The sequence below is a fragment of the Theobroma cacao genome, chromosome 1 (assembly GCF_000208745.1).
Source record: "Theobroma cacao cultivar B97-61/B2 chromosome 1, Criollo_cocoa_genome_V2, whole genome shotgun sequence".
NCBI classification, from domain to species: Eukaryota; Viridiplantae; Streptophyta; class Magnoliopsida; order Malvales; family Malvaceae; genus Theobroma; species Theobroma cacao.
The window spans coordinates 5,688,286-5,707,984 of NC_030850.1; the positions used below are offsets into that span (position 1 = coordinate 5,688,286).

Sequence of the window (19,699 nt, forward strand, 5' to 3'; positions counted from 1 at the left end):
CTTGATTAATTTTTTTTTATTTTTTTAAATATCTAGCTAAGTAAGCTGCGCAAGTTCCATGCATGCATGATAATATATGTATGAAAATCATGATACTTTTTATGTATTACTCTGTTAGAAAATTAACTTTGATTTCTTTTTTGCACTTTCGGTCCATTGAAAGCAAGTGAAAAAAGCACTAAAAAAGCCGACGGACAATGCTAGTGTGGGTAACACAAGAAAACCTGCAGATAAGCCAAACTTCACTGCTTACGAAAGTCGGGAAAGCAATAAGGGAGAGATGCATGCACGAGTCTTTTGTCTCAACTCTAACCTCGTGCACAAAAGCTGTGGAAAAGATTCAAGCACCATCCAGTGTATAATTTTTATATGTGGCTTTCTTTTGCCCTTTTGAGGTGCTTAGATTAGATATTTATTTTGTTTATGAATAGGAAAAACAACTTTTAGAGAATGGAAAGAACTAGTGGAGGTAGTATCAACAAGAAACAAACCATAAGCCAATCATCCTCTTTCCTAACTCAATAATTCTCAACCTTTTCCTTGCTTCATTGTCCTTGTATGAATAAACTACAAAGAGTCCTAAATCTTCCAAATTGCCCACTGAAAAGCAATATTTTTATAAAATAAAATAAAAAAACAAGTGATAGAAAAAGGAAATAAAGGCTTCTCTTCGTAAAGGGTCAGAGAGATTTGGCCGTGGAAAGAAAACATGTACGACAGAAGCCAGCTGAACGTGCACACGAGTAGGAGGCAGGCACCAAAATCATTGAACAAAAGAAAAAATACTTAGTGATGATATGATTGTAGTAAGTACGGTGTATATATATACATATATATATGCTTTAAAACTTTGTACATTTTCGTCTTTGTTTATATGGTCATTAGATTAGGCTAGCTGATCAGTTCGGGGCAATAGAAATAAACAATGTGGATTATCCAAATAAAAGCATACGTGACCGTACTTGTAAAGCCAAAACGAATTGGTTTTATTTGCAAAGCTAGGCTAGGTTTTCCATTTTGAAAAATTTACCCATAAATAATTGAATTGGGTGGCTGTTACATCAGAGAATGATTGTTTCAGCAAGACTAAAATGGAACCACGCATGAACAATGGAGGCAAAATTTCACCGACCCCCCTTTTCCCACAATTATTAGTCTGACTGTTGTTCCAACTTGAGCAGATTCCCAGACCACACCAGCTGTACTTTGGTCTCTTTTTGAAAAATAATACTACCCACATTTTAAATTCATATAATTTACGGTTTAGCTATGTCGTAGTCAATGAAAATTACTAGGGTTTAGTTCAGGTTATGTAATAATTTTTAATTCGGTTCGAGTTCTTTTATTATATTATTATTTCTATACAATAAGATAGAAAGACGAAATGATATAAATTTCTGGTTGGAAAGTAAATATAATACATACTAGCTACATGCCCCTCTGTTCAATCCAATGGCCATCATAGGGGGAAAAAATTTGATGGCATCAGACCACGAGACTGCTCCAAAAATTTATACATTGTACTGAAGAAAGAAAGAGAAAATATTATAATGGAAAAGATGAAAAATAGAAAGAAAAAGGTGGATATACACGTGGGGCTAAGTGAGAATGAAACTCAACAGTGGGTGTCAGTATCTAGTGGAAAAAATGAAACTAGTAGATGCAAAAGAACCAGAAGCGGCAGCAATTTTAAATAACAAAACTGTGATGAAACTAGGCGGGTCGGGGCGAATGAGGGTTTGGAGGGAGCCCTACCAGCCACGGCTGGAGCAACTGCCCGTCCACCAGGAGTGCTCTGCTGCACATTGGTTGGCAATGGATTCGAGCGTGTTCCATTAGGAGAAAGGGGCATCCTTTTACCATCAGCTAGATCTTGACCTGAATATGAAAATTGAGATTCAGAATTATTTTTCTAGTGAAGAAACAAAAACTAACGCCCTTCATATTTTTCATATACGATCTGGTATCAAGCTGCGTTAACATTGGCCCAAAATTATAAAGAACAAGTTTTATAGAAACAAGACAAGGAGTTGCGCTGTTAAGCACAAGTTTTCCGGGTAGAAAATATATTGATACAGCGCCTTCCAACTATAACCCCAGAGCATCTAATTTTCAAGCCATGAAATCACAAAGATGGGATAGAACACATTACCCACATATATGAGCTAAGAAAGACTAGAGAACTTACAATTTGAGGGTGACCAACCTAACTTCATTTTTTCCCTATCAAACACCATCCGGTATCCGGTCATGAAATTCTCTGCAAAATACATTTCCTTATAAGAGTATAATCAGGATTTCATGTTCAAACACTAATGCATGAATGGGGCAGGCACCTACGCATGAGCGAGCACACAAACACAGGAAAACATAATAAAGGCAAATATAATATAAACAACATATTTTGCATTAAATAAATACAGTAGCGTACGTCCAATTGTGCCAACATCCCTCTCCCCTGGCTGTATGGCTAAACAGAATCCAGAGACTCCCTGCACAAGGGTCATCAAGTTAAGAATTCATCTAAAGAGAACTTTCACCAATCTGAGTGCTACTTTCAAACTACACAGTCCACATTGATAACAAGACAAACAAAGATTAAAAAAAAAAATACAACAACTTCATGTAGCATAGTACAATACGCTCTTATATTTCATGGCTACTTACTGTCTCAAAACTGAGTAGAACCCAAAATATATGGTACAAAAAAAGTTGCGATAGCTAAGATTTCTTCATGCAAAATGAATAGCTGAATTCTCACAAATGACCTCTCTAGCCCTGGGTATTTTGAAACCCAGATATTGCTCCATTTTGCTTTTTATTCTTACATTTATTTTTCCTTTTTAAACATAAAAACAAAAGCAATCATAAATGCTCTAAAGAGCACCAGGTCAAGAGCTTTTTACCAAACCCCATCCACAGGCTGAGCCACAACTCAATTCATTTGACAAAGGGAAAGGGAGAGGTATTTCATCAAACAAAAAACAGGGGGGCTTAAGAAATTAACATGACCCTAATAAAAATTTGGGTAAGTGGAGCAATTACCATAAAGGATTATTGATTAAAAGGTAATCTGAAAGATGAACAATTAACATTGGCTCTTTTAAGCAATGTGGCACTTTTCTTTGTTCATTAGAAAATTGGAAAACATCATTACATCAGAGGAGTATAATGAAAACATCTCTTTCATTGAAATTTTGTCATCAGTAACAGCCTTTTTTTTCTTAACAAACAAACAAAAAGAAGAAAACATTAACTGATCAGAACCAGTTGAAGAGAAAATTCACATTTTGAGCTAAAAATAACTGATGTCCAAAAGCAGAACTTGGCTATTTTTCTCTGACTATTTTGGCAACAAGTTAATTGTGCTAAGTGTACGCCCAAATCTAGAAGAGGGAGCTTAACAAATGAAACTGTTCAATTTTTTGCTTTCAATATTTTATCAGAATACCATATTATTGTCTTTGATCCTGAAACTTGATCAATTTTTCTAATCTAAAGAAAGAAAAAGCTTTAAAAGGAAATCCGGAAATTTCCATGTGGTAAAGAGAGTAAGCACCTGAAGACCATAGATGACAAAAACTGGATTATAGACCACAAAGCTGTTGTTTAAAGGGAACATGAGCTTCAAGTAGGGAACATTGGGCAACTCCTGTGAACTGTTTCACCAAAAAAAAAAAACCACCTTAATGTTGGCATAACATGCAGGCCCATTCTAGCACCCACATAAACAAATTGCAACAATCTTTCAAATCGCTTTACTTAAGTGAGTTAACCTGGACTTGTAGCAATATTCCCATGGATAACCTGGATAGCTAGTGATTGTAGAGTTAACTCGTCTGTCAAACTATCAAAAATGGCAGTGATATCAGACATAGATAGATAACAAATTTACTCCAAGGAAATCCCTAGGCAAAGACAATACCTCTTTAGCTATTCTCTCATACACTTCATTAGGAAGAAATGTAAATGATGTTCCACTATCTACCACTGCACTAAAGCCTGTTTGTTTAAGACAAGAATCACCAATACAGCAGGCCTCCACCGCAACAGTGTAGGTCATACTGAACAAAATATGAGCCAAATCACAAGACAGAAGAGGAAATCTTAACATCTTTGAGAATTGAGAAATTAGTGAACATTAAGTTAGAAAAAGCAAACTACGTAAAAGCACATAATGGTCCATACTATTTCCCATCAGAAGGCAGGAATTGAGTAGATTGTTGAGTGGCTGGTCCCTCATCCCCAAAATAAATTCTACCTGAATCTTCTTCATCAAAACACATGGAGAAAGAGTTGCGGATCAATCCTGCTTTTGCAAGGAAACTGGGAACTGAAATTTCTCCAGGTCCCAAACCCATCAAACCATCAGGAGCAACCCCATCCAGGTAACCACCACTTTGCTTCATACCACATCTGTATTCAAGAAAAAAGGTTACAGAAATAATCCATGGTCAGGTATTGCTACAATTCTTTAACAGTGCTAGAGAAATCAATAGGAATCACTAATAAAGCACCCTATAATAACTGGAGCCTGAACTGAGGTGTTCAATGTATGATCACTGGCTGATACAAGATGTAAGGTGTCTTCAACAAGCAATCCAGAACTTGAAGTATTTTCTGTGTAGTAGTCAATAGTGTAAGGGCATTGCTGCTTAGAACTTTTGCAGTTTGGGCTTGAGTCGCATAATTGATGGCTGCAAGGTACATGCTTGCTAGTGCTTGAACCAGATGGCCTGTACTCACTCAGATCTTTATCCTGCATAATAGATGCCCCATATATGACAGAGCACCTGCCAATCAATCATTGGAAATAAGTGCTAAACATGCTATCTTGCCTTATCATAGATGTCAGATGCCATTAAAATAAATGCAACAACAGTTAGTCTGGCCCTAGCCTAGCAACCCCTACCCTTTTTTCCATGTGAAGTGGGTGTGTCAAAAATTACCTTCACTGAGAAATTTAAATAACCACTAACTTAATAAATGAATGACCAAGGGCACAATTATCAATGAGACACACTTGACTGATTATCAATGTAATAAAGGCTTGAGAAGTTAAAAGATCCCTCAAAGGAACAAAATACAACTTGGATGGTATTTTAATGGTACTATGTTTAATGCTCAATTTGAGCAATTATTCTTTTCTTTTTATTAAAAAAGAAAGAAAGTCCTAAACTTTGACGCACAGGTATCAACATTCACCAATTCTTTAAAAAGTTAGATACAGGACAGCAGGATACTCTTGTTAAAAAATAGAAATTTATTTAATATCAACACTAATATTCCATGAATAATAAATTACTGAAAGAAAAATTACAGTTCATTCTAGTATGGGTTTTATAAGTATTTTATTTAATGAACTCCTTTTTCATGCTTTTACTGACAAACATCAGTGTCTCAGATGTATAGGCAATATCTCACAAAAGGTAGAACGAAACTTAATTGTTGCTCATTCCACATGTAAGTGTCTAACTTTTTTGAAAGCATTAAAGAAGTAGTGTCCATTACAGAAGGTAACAGCAGCCTCATGGAAGAACCTACGCTACATAGTTACGAAACAAGCATCATGAACAACAATTTGAATATGCTACAAAAATTGGATAGATTTGAATGTAAAAGTAGTCATTGAAGTAAATAATTGCTGTTTAACAACATAATTATAGAAGGCTGGCCTACCAGACTACTATAGTAACTGGCAGACAGTGGAGCACATTGCACACAATCGCATGGAACCCAAAGTAGATCACTCCCCACGTCCAATGCAACAAGAAATGAAACATTTGGCGTCCCTATATCAATCCAGGTGTAGTGTAACCTAAAATTGCAAGCTGAATATATTAAATAATCAAACAAATGACAGAAACGAAAATTCAGCTGAAAATCATAAAGATTTCATTCATAGCTAATAAAGTCATATACAGGTTTTTCTAAAAACAAATCTCAATCAAATCACCAATAGCAATAAGTCAAATTCTCCATTCTCTTTTTTCTTTTGGGTACAAATTCTCCATTTTCTTTAGTTAGCAACTTCTATCTTTCAATAATTGTTTTAGAAAACTAAGCCCAACTTATTCCACTTCTATCGTATTATCTCTATTTGTTTTGGGAAATGCTAAGGCGTTTCACAAGAGCATTTGTAAGGTTATATTTTCACATTGAATGCAGTAAGTTCAAATGCCATTAGCTAAGAACTTAGATATCCGAATTCAAAGGAAAAATAACAATTTGCACATAAAAGTCATACTATTTTTGAAGCCCAGTAACTTACATTGCACGAAGGCAGTCCTTTTCCATTAAAAACAATGAAAAAAACAGTACAAAAAAAGAGAAAGGAAAAAATTGACTTTCCTTCAAAGAAAGTCAACAGTCATTGAAATATGGAGAGAAAAAATAAAAAAAAATTCAAAAATTTTGGAAAACTTAAGCAAATGAAGCTAAATGATCAGTCAAATAACAGTCAACAGCATAGTTCAGAAAAGTTACTAGCAAATTTTATACCATCCAAAGTCATTTCCAAACGACATCGTTTTACTCCCTTGAGAAGGAAAAATGAGGTCGTATTTAGGCCCAAGCTTCATCTTCTGCCGCTGAAAATCAGAGTTCACAAGCAACTTATAGTACTCCAAGCTCTTCCTCTCCGGCCACCGAACTTCACCGCCGTCCCTAGGAACCTTAAGTAACTTCGCCTCATCGGAAAACCGTTGAATGAGCCTCGACGAGTAAGTAACAACCGCGGCCACATCAACGGCGGCAAACGCCAGTAACACCGACAGAATTAAAACCGAAGATCGCCTCGTCTCCATCGATGGAGATCTAACCCTGTTATCAAAAAAACAAAGAAATGTGGATATAAATTACAATTGGAACAATGGAGAGGGATTTTTTTTTATTTTTTCGGTTGAGGGGGTCTTAAAGAAGAAGAAGAAAGGGAGAAGGAGAAGGGTGCGCAGTGCGCATGGTGTAGAGAGTGGCGTGTGTTGGTGGAAGGATAGTCGAAATCCGAGAATTAATAAGTGTTTTACCAAAAAGGGTTAATTAAGTGGGATTAATCTTAATTAATCAAGTAATTCGTTCGGAGGGAAAGATTATGATTGGGTTTAATGAGGCGGATCGGCCACGTAGGTGGGGTCCAGTTGTGAAAAAAATAATAAAAAGTAGAGTTTAGTTGCTTGACGTGTCAGAGAAAACAAAGGGAGGTTTGATTGGCCGGGACGTTTTGTCTGACACGTGGGGTCCGTTCCGTTTCTGGGGTTTCGAGACCGCAGACGAGGTGGTGTTGAAATTCAACCGTTGGGGTTGGCCTCCCTGGCTTTTGCGGTTTTTTTCTTTATGTTTTCCGGTGGTGTAATTTATAATTTTTTTTTAAATTATTTTTAAGTAAATAAAGAAGGTAAAATTGGAAGAGAAGGGCTTGGATTTGCATGTGACACCTAGATTTGGCACTACAAGCTATAGCCGAATGTGTTAACTAAGTATTAAGCCCTAGAATCTAATCTAAGTGTGATTACCACTACGCACGGTCTCCCATCCGCAATTATATGCTCAACACTTTTGATCTACACTCTACAATCCTAATGATACCATTTAATTTGATGGAATCATTGATTGAAACTAGCAAAAACATATCTTTAAAAATTAAAGAAAATACTACATATTTTGATGTTTATCTAGATATAGTTTTTGTTTATGTGATAAAAAACATTCCTTAAGAAACCTTGTCTTCCCTCAATCATCACTAATGCCCCAAGCAATGGGCAATCAAAGGGTTTTTGGCATTTAAAATTTTCATCAAATAAATCTAATAATCCACCATTTCAACTCACTTTGGGTATTTTTATTTAACAGTTCAATTATCCAACTGACATTCTTTAAATACCCGAAACATTTCAACACAAACGATTATTAAATCTTCCCACGAAATTAATTTGGTTTTCAATCTAAACAACCCACTATTGACAGACAAGAACGAATCTTTTTGTTGTTTAGATCAAAGACTACCCTCCACTACCTCTTCAATAATTTGTCTCTTACAATTATGAGGGACACATAAATTCATTCACCCTCAATCTTAGTACCAAGTAACTCCTAGCTATTGTATTTACTCAACAATGACAAATAGTCATAATTAGTTGCACCCAGTGTCAACCATTATTGATGGGTTGTAAATTATTAGTCCAACTTTAATCGATTATCAATAGATTGTACACAAATGATCTCCACCAGTTAAATTTTATTAAATCTCATTGGTTTTGGATTAAAATTTATGAGAAGGGATAATGGATTATAGTTAAGCTGCGGCAATATTGGATGATGGTAATGTGCAGATGAGCAGTGATTTGATAATTATTGAGTGACATAAGCATCTAGATTTATTGCCGAAAGATTTTAAAAAGGGAAGAAAAATTAGTTGGATTTCCCAAATGCAGTGATGGGACACATCTCTTTGTTTGATTAGCTGAAAAAGTGAAGGGTTCCCTATGAGATGTGGCGAAATGTGAGCCGACTGTCGTCCGAACTCAGCCCACTGAGAAGCAAAAGGGCCAATGAAAGCGAGAGGGTCTGATATCGGGAGCCCACATTCTCTTTCCATTTTATCCTCCATGTTATGGGTGGTGGAGTGGAAAGCGGCACTTTCTGATCAAAAGGCACCATGACCATCGCAGTGGACCATCTTCCTGTCCAAGTTGGCGCAGCTTTGTTTACAACATGAAAAGGGTGCGGTCCAGAGGTAGGGTGTGATAATTACAATTTAGCCAATCTCGTAAGAAACTTGAACCATTTCGTTAAATAAAGGAAATCAGAAGTATTAAAACTCTAAGAGGAAACACTTGCTACTGAATATCCTCGTACCCCCCCAATCAAACAAAAACAAATATTTTCATATTTCGATTAATAGATGAGAGAATTATTACATCAAACATTTTCAGTTCCAAAGCCAGAAAAAACATCCTTATTTTCCTCTGAAATTGACAAGCACACCAAATTGAATACAAAGAATTACAAAGCAGAGAGGCTGTGTCCATATGATTTCAACCCAGGGAAAATGTAAGAAATTCAGATTACAAAAGAATACATTCACAAATGACTATTTTTAAAGACTGTAGGCAAAAACACTACAGAAGTCAAAATCTCTAGTAGACTATGTACACTGGAATGATAAATAAAACCCAAAATGGGAAAGGAAAATTGTTCCCTACTTGATCATATAATTTTCTTTCTCCCCCCAAAATTTCAATTTTTGCGGAAAAATAATTACTTGTGTGACATTCTTTACTTGTTAGACCACTGGAATTCTATTTCCAAATTCCGTGATGGCCCGCTTTTACTTTCGGGCAATAAGGTATACTCGCCTGCCACTGCTCCAAGCATTACAACCCGATCAATTTGTATCGTAACTTTTCCAAAGGAACTCTGTTGTCACAAAAAGACGAAAAAAGTTTAGAAATAATTAGAAAATTTTCTGAAAACACCCAACCTAACCAAACAAAAACTAAAGAGAATAATTCTTTCTGATATTGTTACCTTCCCCATTTTGCTCTTGTTCTTGCAAGATATGTGCAGCTTCTGGCCCTTTGGAGGACTCTCAAAAGTCCATGAAAAACTTTCATCCCACTCTGGATTAGGGCCAGTTGATACAACCTGACAAGTGACAAACAAGTTAGGATGGGACAAATTAGGGAAGGTCAATATAACGAGCAAAGAAAGGTATGTACTCAGACAAGCACAGAATATTTTCAAGTAATTTTAAAACCGGCACAAATAAACATAATACATATTCATTCAATTCGTATATGGACCAAATGTTCAGGAGACAACAGTGGTTCAGATGAAACTGCTTCCTGACCAGGAAAGCTTGCAGAGATTATAACCAGAAAAAATCATCTTAATCTAAATTCTCAAGGGCTGGTTTAAAGATTTGAAATCAAAATTCAACAACTCTATGTATCCATAAACTGGGCACCATGTAGGGAACTTCACCCCACTATATACCAGTCATTTTTCAGAAAGCTAGTTATGAGGACTAGGGAGCTGCAGCTCAAACATTGTGCAAATGTACAGGCTACCGGGAATCTCATGTTATCGTTGACACCTAATTGTTTGATTGTAACAAATAACTAGGGGATAACTGATAATTTCAGAAATAAAATTCCCCTAACTCAAAATCAAAAACAGATAAAACAGGATGGAGAAGGACAGCGAAGTATCTTACCTTGGTTTGCCGAGGAGGATTGTTGCCAAGCGTAAGTTTGCAAAAAACACTTGGGTTTCCTACTGATTGCTTCATATTATTGCCACGCTTGATTATCACCACCAATGTCCCAGGCAAGCACTGCAACAAAAATTCAGCCTTCTCCTGAAATCTAGGTGGTCCAGACTGGATTAAGTATTGAAGCAATGGTATTGCATCTGCAGCAGCAACTGATTGGGCTCTTGAAACTTCAGCTGGGCAAGCTGACCAAGCTTGCCTGAGTAGGAAAAGAGCATCTAAAGCAGCTTCTTGAGTTGCCTCAGAACCTGATTTGAGGGATGTAACCAAATGGGGAATACTAAGTGTTGCAGGCTCAGTGGCTCTCAAACGGGGGAAGTTGCTAAATAAAGAATTTAGAGCTTTTAGATACTCCTCATTCACAGTTCCAGTAGCCCATAAATCCTTTTCAATAGCAGCTGCAAGATATGGATAGATGTTAAGCATAACAGAAGAAGCTACAGTTTGCATGGAAAGGTTTATCTAAAGAACAATGCATTAGCAATACCAACGTAAACCAAATTGACAAACGGAAAAATAAAAATTTCAAAGTACTGATGATCCTAGCCCACTAATCCTGCTCGAACACTGTATGTTGTTTGTCACTTCTTCCTAGCACAAGACTTAACCAACGATAAAGAAAACTAAGGTGTACACACACATACACAAAAAGCATTGTGAAAATTGCTTAGTAAGGTGATAAAGGGGTGCAGAAAAACAGACAATTTACCATCCAATTCATTTTATAAAGCTCCCAAGCAAAACCAGAATGTAAATTCATTTTTTGTGGACTAAGAAAACAGAAAAAGAATTTACAGTTGTAAATATTTCATCAGTAAATTGCATTTTGAAGTCTATAACTCTGTTTCACCGTAAGCAATAGGTTTTGGTGATAACCAAAATCTTTTAAGTGTGTTCACAATCGCAAGACGCATAATAAGTGATGATGCACTCAGAATTACCAATCAAACTGGAAGCATAAGTTGAACTAAGAGCCTAACGAGGGCAAAGAGTTAGAAAAGAGGCTCTTTTAAAATGTTATGACCAAAAGGTTTGTGAACCAATACTAAATAGGAAAAAGAATTGCAACATAACCATGTAGTAGCAGGGCACAGCAATATAACTTTTATAAAATATGGCACACTTTTAAGTAACTTCTCACACTAGCCATCCATAGTTAAAGTCAGTGTATAGGGAACTTACCAGTTATGGCTCTGACAGTTTCACTTGAAGCATACTCCTGAATGGTATGATTAGAAAATAGAAGCTTAACAAACATTGCAGCCTGAACGGATGTTTCTGGATCACTTGAACCTATTAGATCCAATACAACCTGAACACCACCAGCCTCAGCTACTGCTCTCTTATTTGATCGGCTATACATTACAAGATTTTGCAAAGCACATATAGCTACCACTTTCATTTCTTCTGTGGGTTGGTCTTCGAGCACATTAACAAGAGCACGGCAAGCTGAAACAGCATCAGCAGTTCGAGCGAGTGCCTCATTCTGGAAAAGGTCACCAAGAGCCAATGTGGCCAGTAGCCTTGCCTGCTGAGCTTGGGTTTGTGGATCCAAGAGATACTGGGATAGTGGTACGATTGCAGTTTTAGTAGCTTTTGTTTCTCTGATCTTCACATTATTGAGTAATACTTCCAGCAGTCTTGCAGCTGTTTCCTCACATTGATGAGATCTGAGAAGTTCTAAAAGAGCCTCTATGGCACCACTTTCAGCCATTGCTTCAGCACTGGTTCCGTCATCACTTTCTAATACCAGAAGAGCATTCAATGCACCAACCACAGTGCCCTCTGAGCCAGAACGAAGCAACCTTACCAAAACAGCAACAGGAACTTCCAGATAAAATTCAGAACTGAATTGCAGAATGCTAGCTAAAACAGAAGCAGCTGATTCCCATAAAGCATGCGGGAGTGAAGGATCAGCTTGCAATATCACTTTGGACAACTCATTGACACCACCCTCTTTTGCAATTTCATTTGGGCATGTTAGGGCAATGCTAACGAGAGCCTTCACAGCTCTCTGTTGCAAGATATGTATGCCAGAACCAAGAATTCTTATAAGGGGACCAATTACTTGCTGTGTCACTGCATCCCTCTGAAGATGTTCTTCCAAGAGCAGATGTGATAGAAGCTCTGCTGCCAACTGCTGAACTGCTGGAGCAGGAGAATCAAGAAGTGGGATGAGCGGTTCTATAGCTTGGTGAGAGGTCAGTGTATAATCAGCACGACAGTGTGGATGCTCCAGAATATTTACAAGGACCTGTAATGCACTATGCTGTCCATCAGGCCCAAATTCAGGTCTTGATAGCAACTGGAAAAGGGGCTCAACCACTTTTGCTGCAGAAGGTCCTTTAGCAATAGTAGCATTGTTTGTCAGTATTCGGAGCAATTCTGCAAAAGCAGCACACAGGAAATCTGGCGCTTCATGAAGGATATCAAGTATGCTTTCGATTACACCAGCTTTCACCATTTCCATCTTACAAGCAGGTCTATCTTTCCCTAACTTCACAAGAGCTCTTGAGATAGCTTCATGAAGCATGTAATTATTACCATACAGAAGGCCAACAAGAGGAATTACAGCACCATGTGCGGCAACTAGTTCTGCCAGTTGCTCATCATCTACAAGTTTATCTAATGCACGGACAACTGAATGTTGAGCAGGACTGAACTCAGTTACAAGGAGAGATACTAGAGGCTCAACACAGCGAGCTGCAGCCATAGTGGATCTGATTCTTGTATTCACAAAAAGAACACAACACAACTCAGCAGCATCCCCCTTCAGCTCCATCGAACAATTTGATGAAAGGATTCTGCAAAGAACATCCACTGCATTCATTTCAACATCTGCAACTGCAAGGGCTCTAGAAGGGTTCTCACTCAACAACCTAACCAATGCTGCTATTGCAGCATGCTGCTCTTTCTCCATTCCAGTATTAAGAATCTCCACCAAGGGTTGAACAGCTTGCCGGGCAGTCTCAGCATTTCTGATATGGTCAGCAGAGAATAGGCTTTCCAATGCTTTAGCAGCACTATACCTAGCAGCTCGTCCTCCAAGACGTAAAACTGCTACAAGTTGGCTAACAGCACCAAATGCAGCCTCATGTCTTCGAATTTCAGCACTGCTAAATAGGATCCCTAATAGATCAGTAGCAGCTTCTTCAGTTGCATCTTGAGGGCTGAGAGAAAGATACTTAGTCAATGCTTCTAAAGCCCCTGATTCTACCATAACAATCTTATTTGATGGACAGTCTTTTGCAAGCTGAGTCAGAAGCCCAAGTGCCAGATAAGGTGCACCAGGGCGGTCTGGAATTGGTTTAAGTAGATCAACAAGGGCAGGAATTGCTTTTCGAGAAGTAGCACCAACCCTAATGTCTTCCACTCTAAATAACCTCTCAAGAGCAACTTGATCTGGATAGCGTACTAAAGCAAACTCTTCTGACAATTCAAGAAGTTCTTCTATATCAACGTCAGCACAGCCAAGCAAAGAGATAAGTCCACCAGCAGCACCTGAATTTGCAACAGATAGAAGAGTCCCTCTGCTACCATTACAGACTAGACTGGCCATTGCTTGTGCAGCAAAATATCTGTTTGCTAACACCTCTGACTTCACTAAATTTGCAAGTACTGGTACGGATTTCATTGTTGCATGTGCCCGGATGATATCTCTATCTTGAAATAAAATTGCTAGCAACAATGCACAAATCCATATGCTGTTATCTTCCTTAAAATCAATCTGCAAATTACCACGTAGGATGTAAACAGTTTTAGTAGAAATAGGAGGGAATATAGCCACAATTGCTTGACAGGGAAACAGGAAATAATCTCAATGCTGTCTTTGAGAAATTCTATATATCGATATAAGAACCATAACTTCGATTGGTATAAACATTATTTTAAATAAATAATTAACAAGAAGAGGATTGAATACCTGAGCATATTGGGAAGAACGTTGCGAGATTCTCTCAGTGACAACTTCAACTGCTCCAGCCTCCATTATTGCGATTTTACTCTTTTCATCATGACAGGCAAGGACAGAAAGTAGCCAAATAGCTAAATTAGCACCAGAAATAACTGCTGTGCCTGTATCCAATTCCCCATTCCTGGCTTCTTCTTTAGCATGCCTACAGATGCTAATGGCATCCTCATTATCAACTTGTGGATTTGCCAAAGGAGTCTCTCCAGAACCAAGCATTGAAACAAGTGATTGGATTAGATGGGTAGAAGAATTTGATTGATTAAGATCTTCCACCACTCTATGGTGATTAACTTTTGCTGCACATATCAGAAGTGCAGTGCCCCCAATTTTGACCTTTAAGTTTGAGGAACTGATCACCCTTCTAGCAATTGATGGTATGCATTCAGAAATACTAGCAACAGTGTCTCCTAGAACAACAGGTTGATCACGACAAAGTCGTGACAATATCTCAATAGCTTTATCCTGTAACAAAGGTGTTGCATCAACAATAGATGAAACTATTGGAGATATGCATTTTGGAAATTCAGCTAAAACTGCCCATGTAGGTTTTATTTGACCACTGGCTCCTTCTGATCTTGACACAATAGCAAGCGCATCTAGTGCCTCTGCTGTGGCAACAGATCCACCTCTGGCAGATTCTAGAAACGAAACTAAAGCAAGAACTGTACCAGCACGATTCACACAATCAGTTATGGCATAATCAATTTGCCTTGAATGGAGTAGACGTGCTATTGCTGCTGCTGCATAAGTCTTCCCAGAAACAGTTCCTTCACGTAAAACCCTTGTAGAAGGCAGAATAATTTGTTCAGCAATCGCTGTCTCCGAAACTTCAGTATCCAAAATAAGATTTGCTAGAGCACATACAGCCTGCTCTGCAACTTCAAGAACTGAAGAGTCAGCAAGTGCAACTAAGGGAGTCATTGCATCTCGAGCAACGGCAGCCACATCCCTGTTCTCCTTAATTGAAAGAAATACTGCAGCAAGGCAGTGACAGGACTCTGCTAAGATGTTTTCAGACTCAACATTTAGCAGCTTCATAACTGACCAAAGAGTTTTTACAGCAATGTTACTTTCACGCAAGTCCTTCCTGGTTTCAAAAATCCCAGCTAAAGCTGATGCAGACTTCGCCTGAGTTTCTTCTTTAGTTGAGCTTAATATTTTAATCATGGTCTCAATGGCATCATTTGCAGCACTACCATCACGCAATATATCATGGAAGGGGACCACTGAAAGCATACTTCTTAGAGCATCCAAAACATACACTTTAGATTCAGGTAGATCGCTGGTTAACAATGCACTGAGCTGGCTGATGGTAGCTGTATCAGATTTATGAATTAAATGGTTCAAAGTCTTTGCTGCAATTTCTTTCCCATTTGGGCTCCCATTCTTGAGCAGCCATAATAGTGCAGGAACAGCATCAGCACTTTCAACACAAGCACGTATATCTTCACTGTGATTGCATAGATTCTTGAGGATCAATGCAGAATCTTCCTTGGCCTTCACAGAACCAGTTTCCAGAATTTGAACAAGTGGAGGAATACCACCAGCAGCAGTAATGGCCCACTTACTTTCATCATTTTCATTAGAGAGAAGGCAAAGTAGTGCAACTGCACACTCTTGCTGCTGCTCTGATGAAAGACCAAGAAGTGATATCAACAGCTGAACACCTTCACGGCCTTGAAGCGCACGCCATAGACTTCCTTCATTGTTGCAAAGTGTGAGGAGAGTTCTTATAAGCTCCTCCTGGACTTCATTGGTTGCCATGGTGATCAATCCAACAAGCAACCTTTTCGCATCAGAATTTGCAAGCTTAATTGAGAGTATGGTATTCCCATACAAACTGGCTAGGGCTTCTATCGTACGTTCTTGCACAAGGAATGGTAAGCGAGGTTGGAACTGATTAACTAAAGTCTGCTCAATAACCAGAGGATCTGATGCTCTAGTAGATTCTGCTTTGCTGTCATAAATCATTAAAGCTGAAGCCAAAGCCCCTAGTGTGTCAGCAGTCTGAGCAGGTGAAGAACATGACTCAAGGCTCTGACCAAGGCTTGAGATGACATATGACAAACCACCAGATATGTTTGCCAAAGCACACATAGCATTCTCCTGCAATGCTTGGGCATACTCACCTTGCATGAATTCTTTTGAAGGAGCTATTGTAGCAGTTATTAAAGCAGGAATACCATTGGAATTAGCTATTTCCCGCCTAGCCTCTTTGCACTGGGCAGAAAGAGACTTAAGAGCACCTGCAGCCTCAGCTCTAACAGGGGCTTCATTACCAGGTCCTATTAGTTTGAGCAATTGTTTTGTAGCTTCGGCAGCCAATACCTTAGAACAAACAGATGCATCCTCCATCATCATACACGCAAGAAGAAAGCATACGTTAGCTTGAGTGCTTGACTGTCCGGTTGTGAGCAACTTAACAAGTATATCAACTCCTCCAGCCTGTACTGTTGCAGACCAAAATCCCTCCGTGCTGCTTGAGAGGTTTTTCAATGCTCCAGTCAATAAGTTATCAACCAAGTCTCCTGTCTTGAGCCCATTATGTAGCAGCTTCCAAAGCACTGGCACAACTCCCTCAGTCGAAAAAATCTTTGATCCAACATGATCTTTAGCACCACCTTGTGAAACAGCATAGATGGTCTTAGCAGCAGCAATTTGACCTTCTGATGAGCTGGACTTGAGGAGACCAAGTAATGGTGGTATGCAACCCCCAAGCAAGACTTTAACCCTTAGTTCATTCTCCTTACAAAGCGAGCCTAAGACACTTGCAGCCTGAATTTTCACTCCAACTGATCCTGATCGGAGAAGAGAGACAAGAACTGGAACTGCCTGAGAGTGAGATCCAACAGCGCTAAAAGCATTTTCACGTGTGTCGATGAGTTCCAACAATTGCCTCAAGGAATGCTCTTTCTCTTGGACAGATGAGGAACTCTGCCGCAACTGTTCAATGCATTGTGCAACACTTGCCAATGTCCCATCTGGATCCTCCATGCTACTTGTGCGATCCCTTCAGGTGATTTAGGTATAAGATAGTCAAGACAGAATTCTGATAGCTAATAAGCATAGCTTGCAAATTCAATAAATCACCAAAGAATGGGGGAAGGTATTAATTATCATGACATCAATAGGGTGATACCAAAGCAGACACAAAATGATTTCTCTATACAAGATAATTGGGAGCAAACAGGCAAAAAGTGCAAAGGCTATCAGCCAAAAAGTTAGCAAAAGAATGAGGCCTATGACAATACAATATAAGTCAAAGGCACTGAAAATACCAAAGGGAAGTCAAAACGTATATAGGATGGGAAAGCTAGAATCACAACATAGCATATATTTGTTTTAGCTAAACATTATGCTGTCGGGGTATAGCAAATATCAGACTGTTCTAACTTTATCAAGCAACTCCAAGCCCAGAATTACTTATCCACATTGTTCTCAGCTCTTCTTGGTATTATGTGCCTCAGGTCTGTGCAAAAGATATAAAATAAAGCTTAAACTAACCTCAAACCCATTTTTACAACTGAATGTGGAGTTGGGGGCTCCGAATCTTGAATTTTAGCATCTCCATTTTTTTCCTGCAACCATAAGACACATAGAAGGTAATGATGCCAATAAATGCAATTATTCAATTGATGATAACTAGACATTCACGCACAGGTGAATGAAGTAGGCATCAGAAAACAATAAAAACAAGATATATGAGATTGTAAGAAGCTACATGTAAAAGAGCGTACAGAAAACATTAACAAGGAAGGCATTGCAGGATTCAGTTCCAAGGCTATTTTGGTCAATCATAATATATACCCAACCCTGCTAACTATTCAAGGGCTAGAGAAAATGGAAAGTGCACATATAGTATTTTCATCTTCTCTGTTTTCTTTTTCTGGGATGGGGTGGGTGGGCAGGGAACCGGGGGGGGCGGTGGCTGCGGAGGTATGATGGTTTTGGGGACAGCAATGCTGGCAAAATTACCTAACACAAGCAACGCAAATTGTTGCCTAGCATATATCCCTGACTAACCTCCATGGCAAATTGCAATTTTAAAGAAATGAAACCAACATATAGCGTTATCCATATTTTTAGCTTCTTTATCCTTAGCCCTAACTCATAAGCATTGCATGCATGTTAGTGACACTGTCACCTCAACAATACATGATTTTGAAGAATGTATATCGGAACATTGCACCTTACCTGTCAATATAACAGCTCTAAATAAATTTCTATACTAGGAAAAAAAACAACCTCCAAGCACGCATGGACAATAAAATTTCCAATCTCATCATTAAAATCCTTTTTATCTTTAATTATTATTGAATTGCATATCCATATCGAGGGCCAGAAGCATTGTTTTCTGAGCTTATAAAAAACATATTATCTACTAATAAAATTTATTTAATTATTAATTACCAGTGATTGCAAAATGAGATCTAAATACACCCAATAGCAAATAAACACCTTAAACTTCATAAAAGGAACACATCAGAATATCCACAATTCATATTCTTAATGCTAACTTATCCAAAAACTAAGTCCGATAATTAGTAACGTACCATATCATTAGCAGCAAGGCCGCTGCCATTGTTGGCAGCCAACCTCCAAGCCAGTGTCGCCGCCAGCTTTGCTTTTTACTGCAAGATTCGCTGAATCTAAAAAAACCTTAGCCGCTCTCCAGATCCAGCAATATGCGTCGTCAATACATTAAAATCTCCTGCAAACAGTTAAAAGTTAAGTTAAATAAGAACTTACATATCACGTAAATCCAGATCAAGCAAAAATCTTTATAATTCAAAACTAATTTGATCTCAAAAGAACAATTAGCACCAATGCATCTAATACTAGTAAACTAAAACTAAATAAACGAGTAGAGCAATAGATCACATTTCCAACACACTGATTTTGCATTAACTTTCCTTCTCAGTTTTCTCTTGAAACAAACAGACAATGAACACAGAAACAGATAGAAACTGAATTAAAATATCTCCACTAAAACGAGCTGAATTTTACCAAACTGAAAGTCAGTAAACAGCAGATCGAAATCAGATTTAAGAAGGAAAACAAAAAGAGAAAAAAAATTAAGTGGAAGTGTGAATTACTAATTGAATGAAGTGAATTCGGTGAGCTTAGATTTGGAAGAAACGACAGCGGATCATGAATGTCGAAGAGCATTAAAAAAGAAGAAAAGGTAGAAAAATAAAAAGAAATGTAGATGGAAAGACAGAGAAAGAGAGAAGCAAACCTTAAAGAGAGAGAAAGAGAAAGAGCAATGAAGAAGCAGAGCTCCGGTCTTTAGTTTAAGTGCATCTATCAATTTCGTAGAAGAGAAGCCAACAATTAAAGCACAAAGGAGAAAGATTATAAGGAAGGGAAAAAGAAAATTGATATTTTTCTTTTTTCTTTTTTTTTTTGTTTGAGACAGGAAATGTGATAATAATAATAACAATCAAATAATGGATTTT

At 38.0% G+C, this 19,699-nt stretch overlaps 2 protein-coding genes across 5 annotated transcripts; both read right to left on the reverse strand.

The window, feature by feature from the left end:
• Window positions 1,368–6,980, reverse strand: LOC18611628 (aspartic proteinase-like protein 1). 4 transcript variants are annotated; one of them, XM_007047980.2, is made up of 10 exons: window positions 6,502–6,980; window positions 5,680–5,818; window positions 4,518–4,759; window positions 4,189–4,416; window positions 3,926–4,064; window positions 3,777–3,847; window positions 3,560–3,659; window positions 2,432–2,492; window positions 2,189–2,260; window positions 1,368–1,878 (listed from the first exon to the last, which is right to left on the reverse strand). In XM_007047980.2, the coding sequence occupies exons 1-10, from the start codon at window positions 6,804–6,806 to the stop codon at window positions 1,616–1,618; spliced, it is 1,620 nt and encodes a 539-aa protein (XP_007048042.2). In that variant the 5' UTR covers window positions 6,807–6,980; the 3' UTR covers window positions 1,368–1,615. The 4 variants fall into 4 exon arrangements, with proteins under 4 accessions (XP_007048042.2, XP_017969818.1, XP_017969820.1 ...); XM_018114329.1 differs by having other exon boundaries at window positions 5,680–5,831; window positions 6,502–6,604; XM_018114331.1 differs by having other exon boundaries at window positions 4,518–4,793; window positions 6,502–6,592.
• On the reverse strand, window positions 8,887–19,648 carry LOC18611629. The gene is made up of 8 exons (XM_018126852.1): window positions 19,480–19,648; window positions 18,794–18,951; window positions 17,745–17,818; window positions 14,193–17,250; window positions 11,453–13,997; window positions 10,214–10,668; window positions 9,526–9,642; window positions 8,887–9,414 (listed from the first exon to the last, which is right to left on the reverse strand). The coding sequence occupies exons 2-8, from the start codon at window positions 18,794–18,796 to the stop codon at window positions 9,274–9,276; spliced, it is 6,393 nt and encodes a 2,130-aa protein (XP_017982341.1). The 5' UTR covers window positions 18,797–18,951; window positions 19,480–19,648; the 3' UTR covers window positions 8,887–9,273.

What these genes read in the sequence shown, in the direction of transcription:
- LOC18611629 (XM_018126852.1), bottom strand. An exon ending in GTTGTAAAAATGGGTTTGAG is followed by an intron (nt 17,251 to 17,744) that starts GTTAGTTTAAGC and finishes AATCACCTGAAG; the next exon opens with GGATCGCACAAGTAGCATGG. An exon ending in AACTGTCAGAGCCATAACTG is followed by an intron (nt 10,669 to 11,452) that starts GTAAGTTCCCTA and finishes CATATCTTGCAG; the next exon opens with CTGCTATTGAAAAGGATTTA.
- LOC18611628 (XM_007047980.2), bottom strand. Translation starts at nt 6,806, where the DNA reads ATGGAGACGAGGCGATCTTCGGTTTTAATTCTGTCGGTGTTACTGGCG. An exon ending in CAGGCTCCAGTTATTATAGG is followed by an intron (nt 4,417 to 4,517) that starts GTGCTTTATTAG and finishes TCTTGAATACAG; the next exon opens with ATGTGGTATGAAGCAAAGTG. An exon ending in GGATGTTGGCACAATTGGAC is followed by an intron (nt 2,261 to 2,431) that starts GTACGCTACTGT and finishes TGTATTTTGCAG; the next exon opens with AGAATTTCATGACCGGATAC.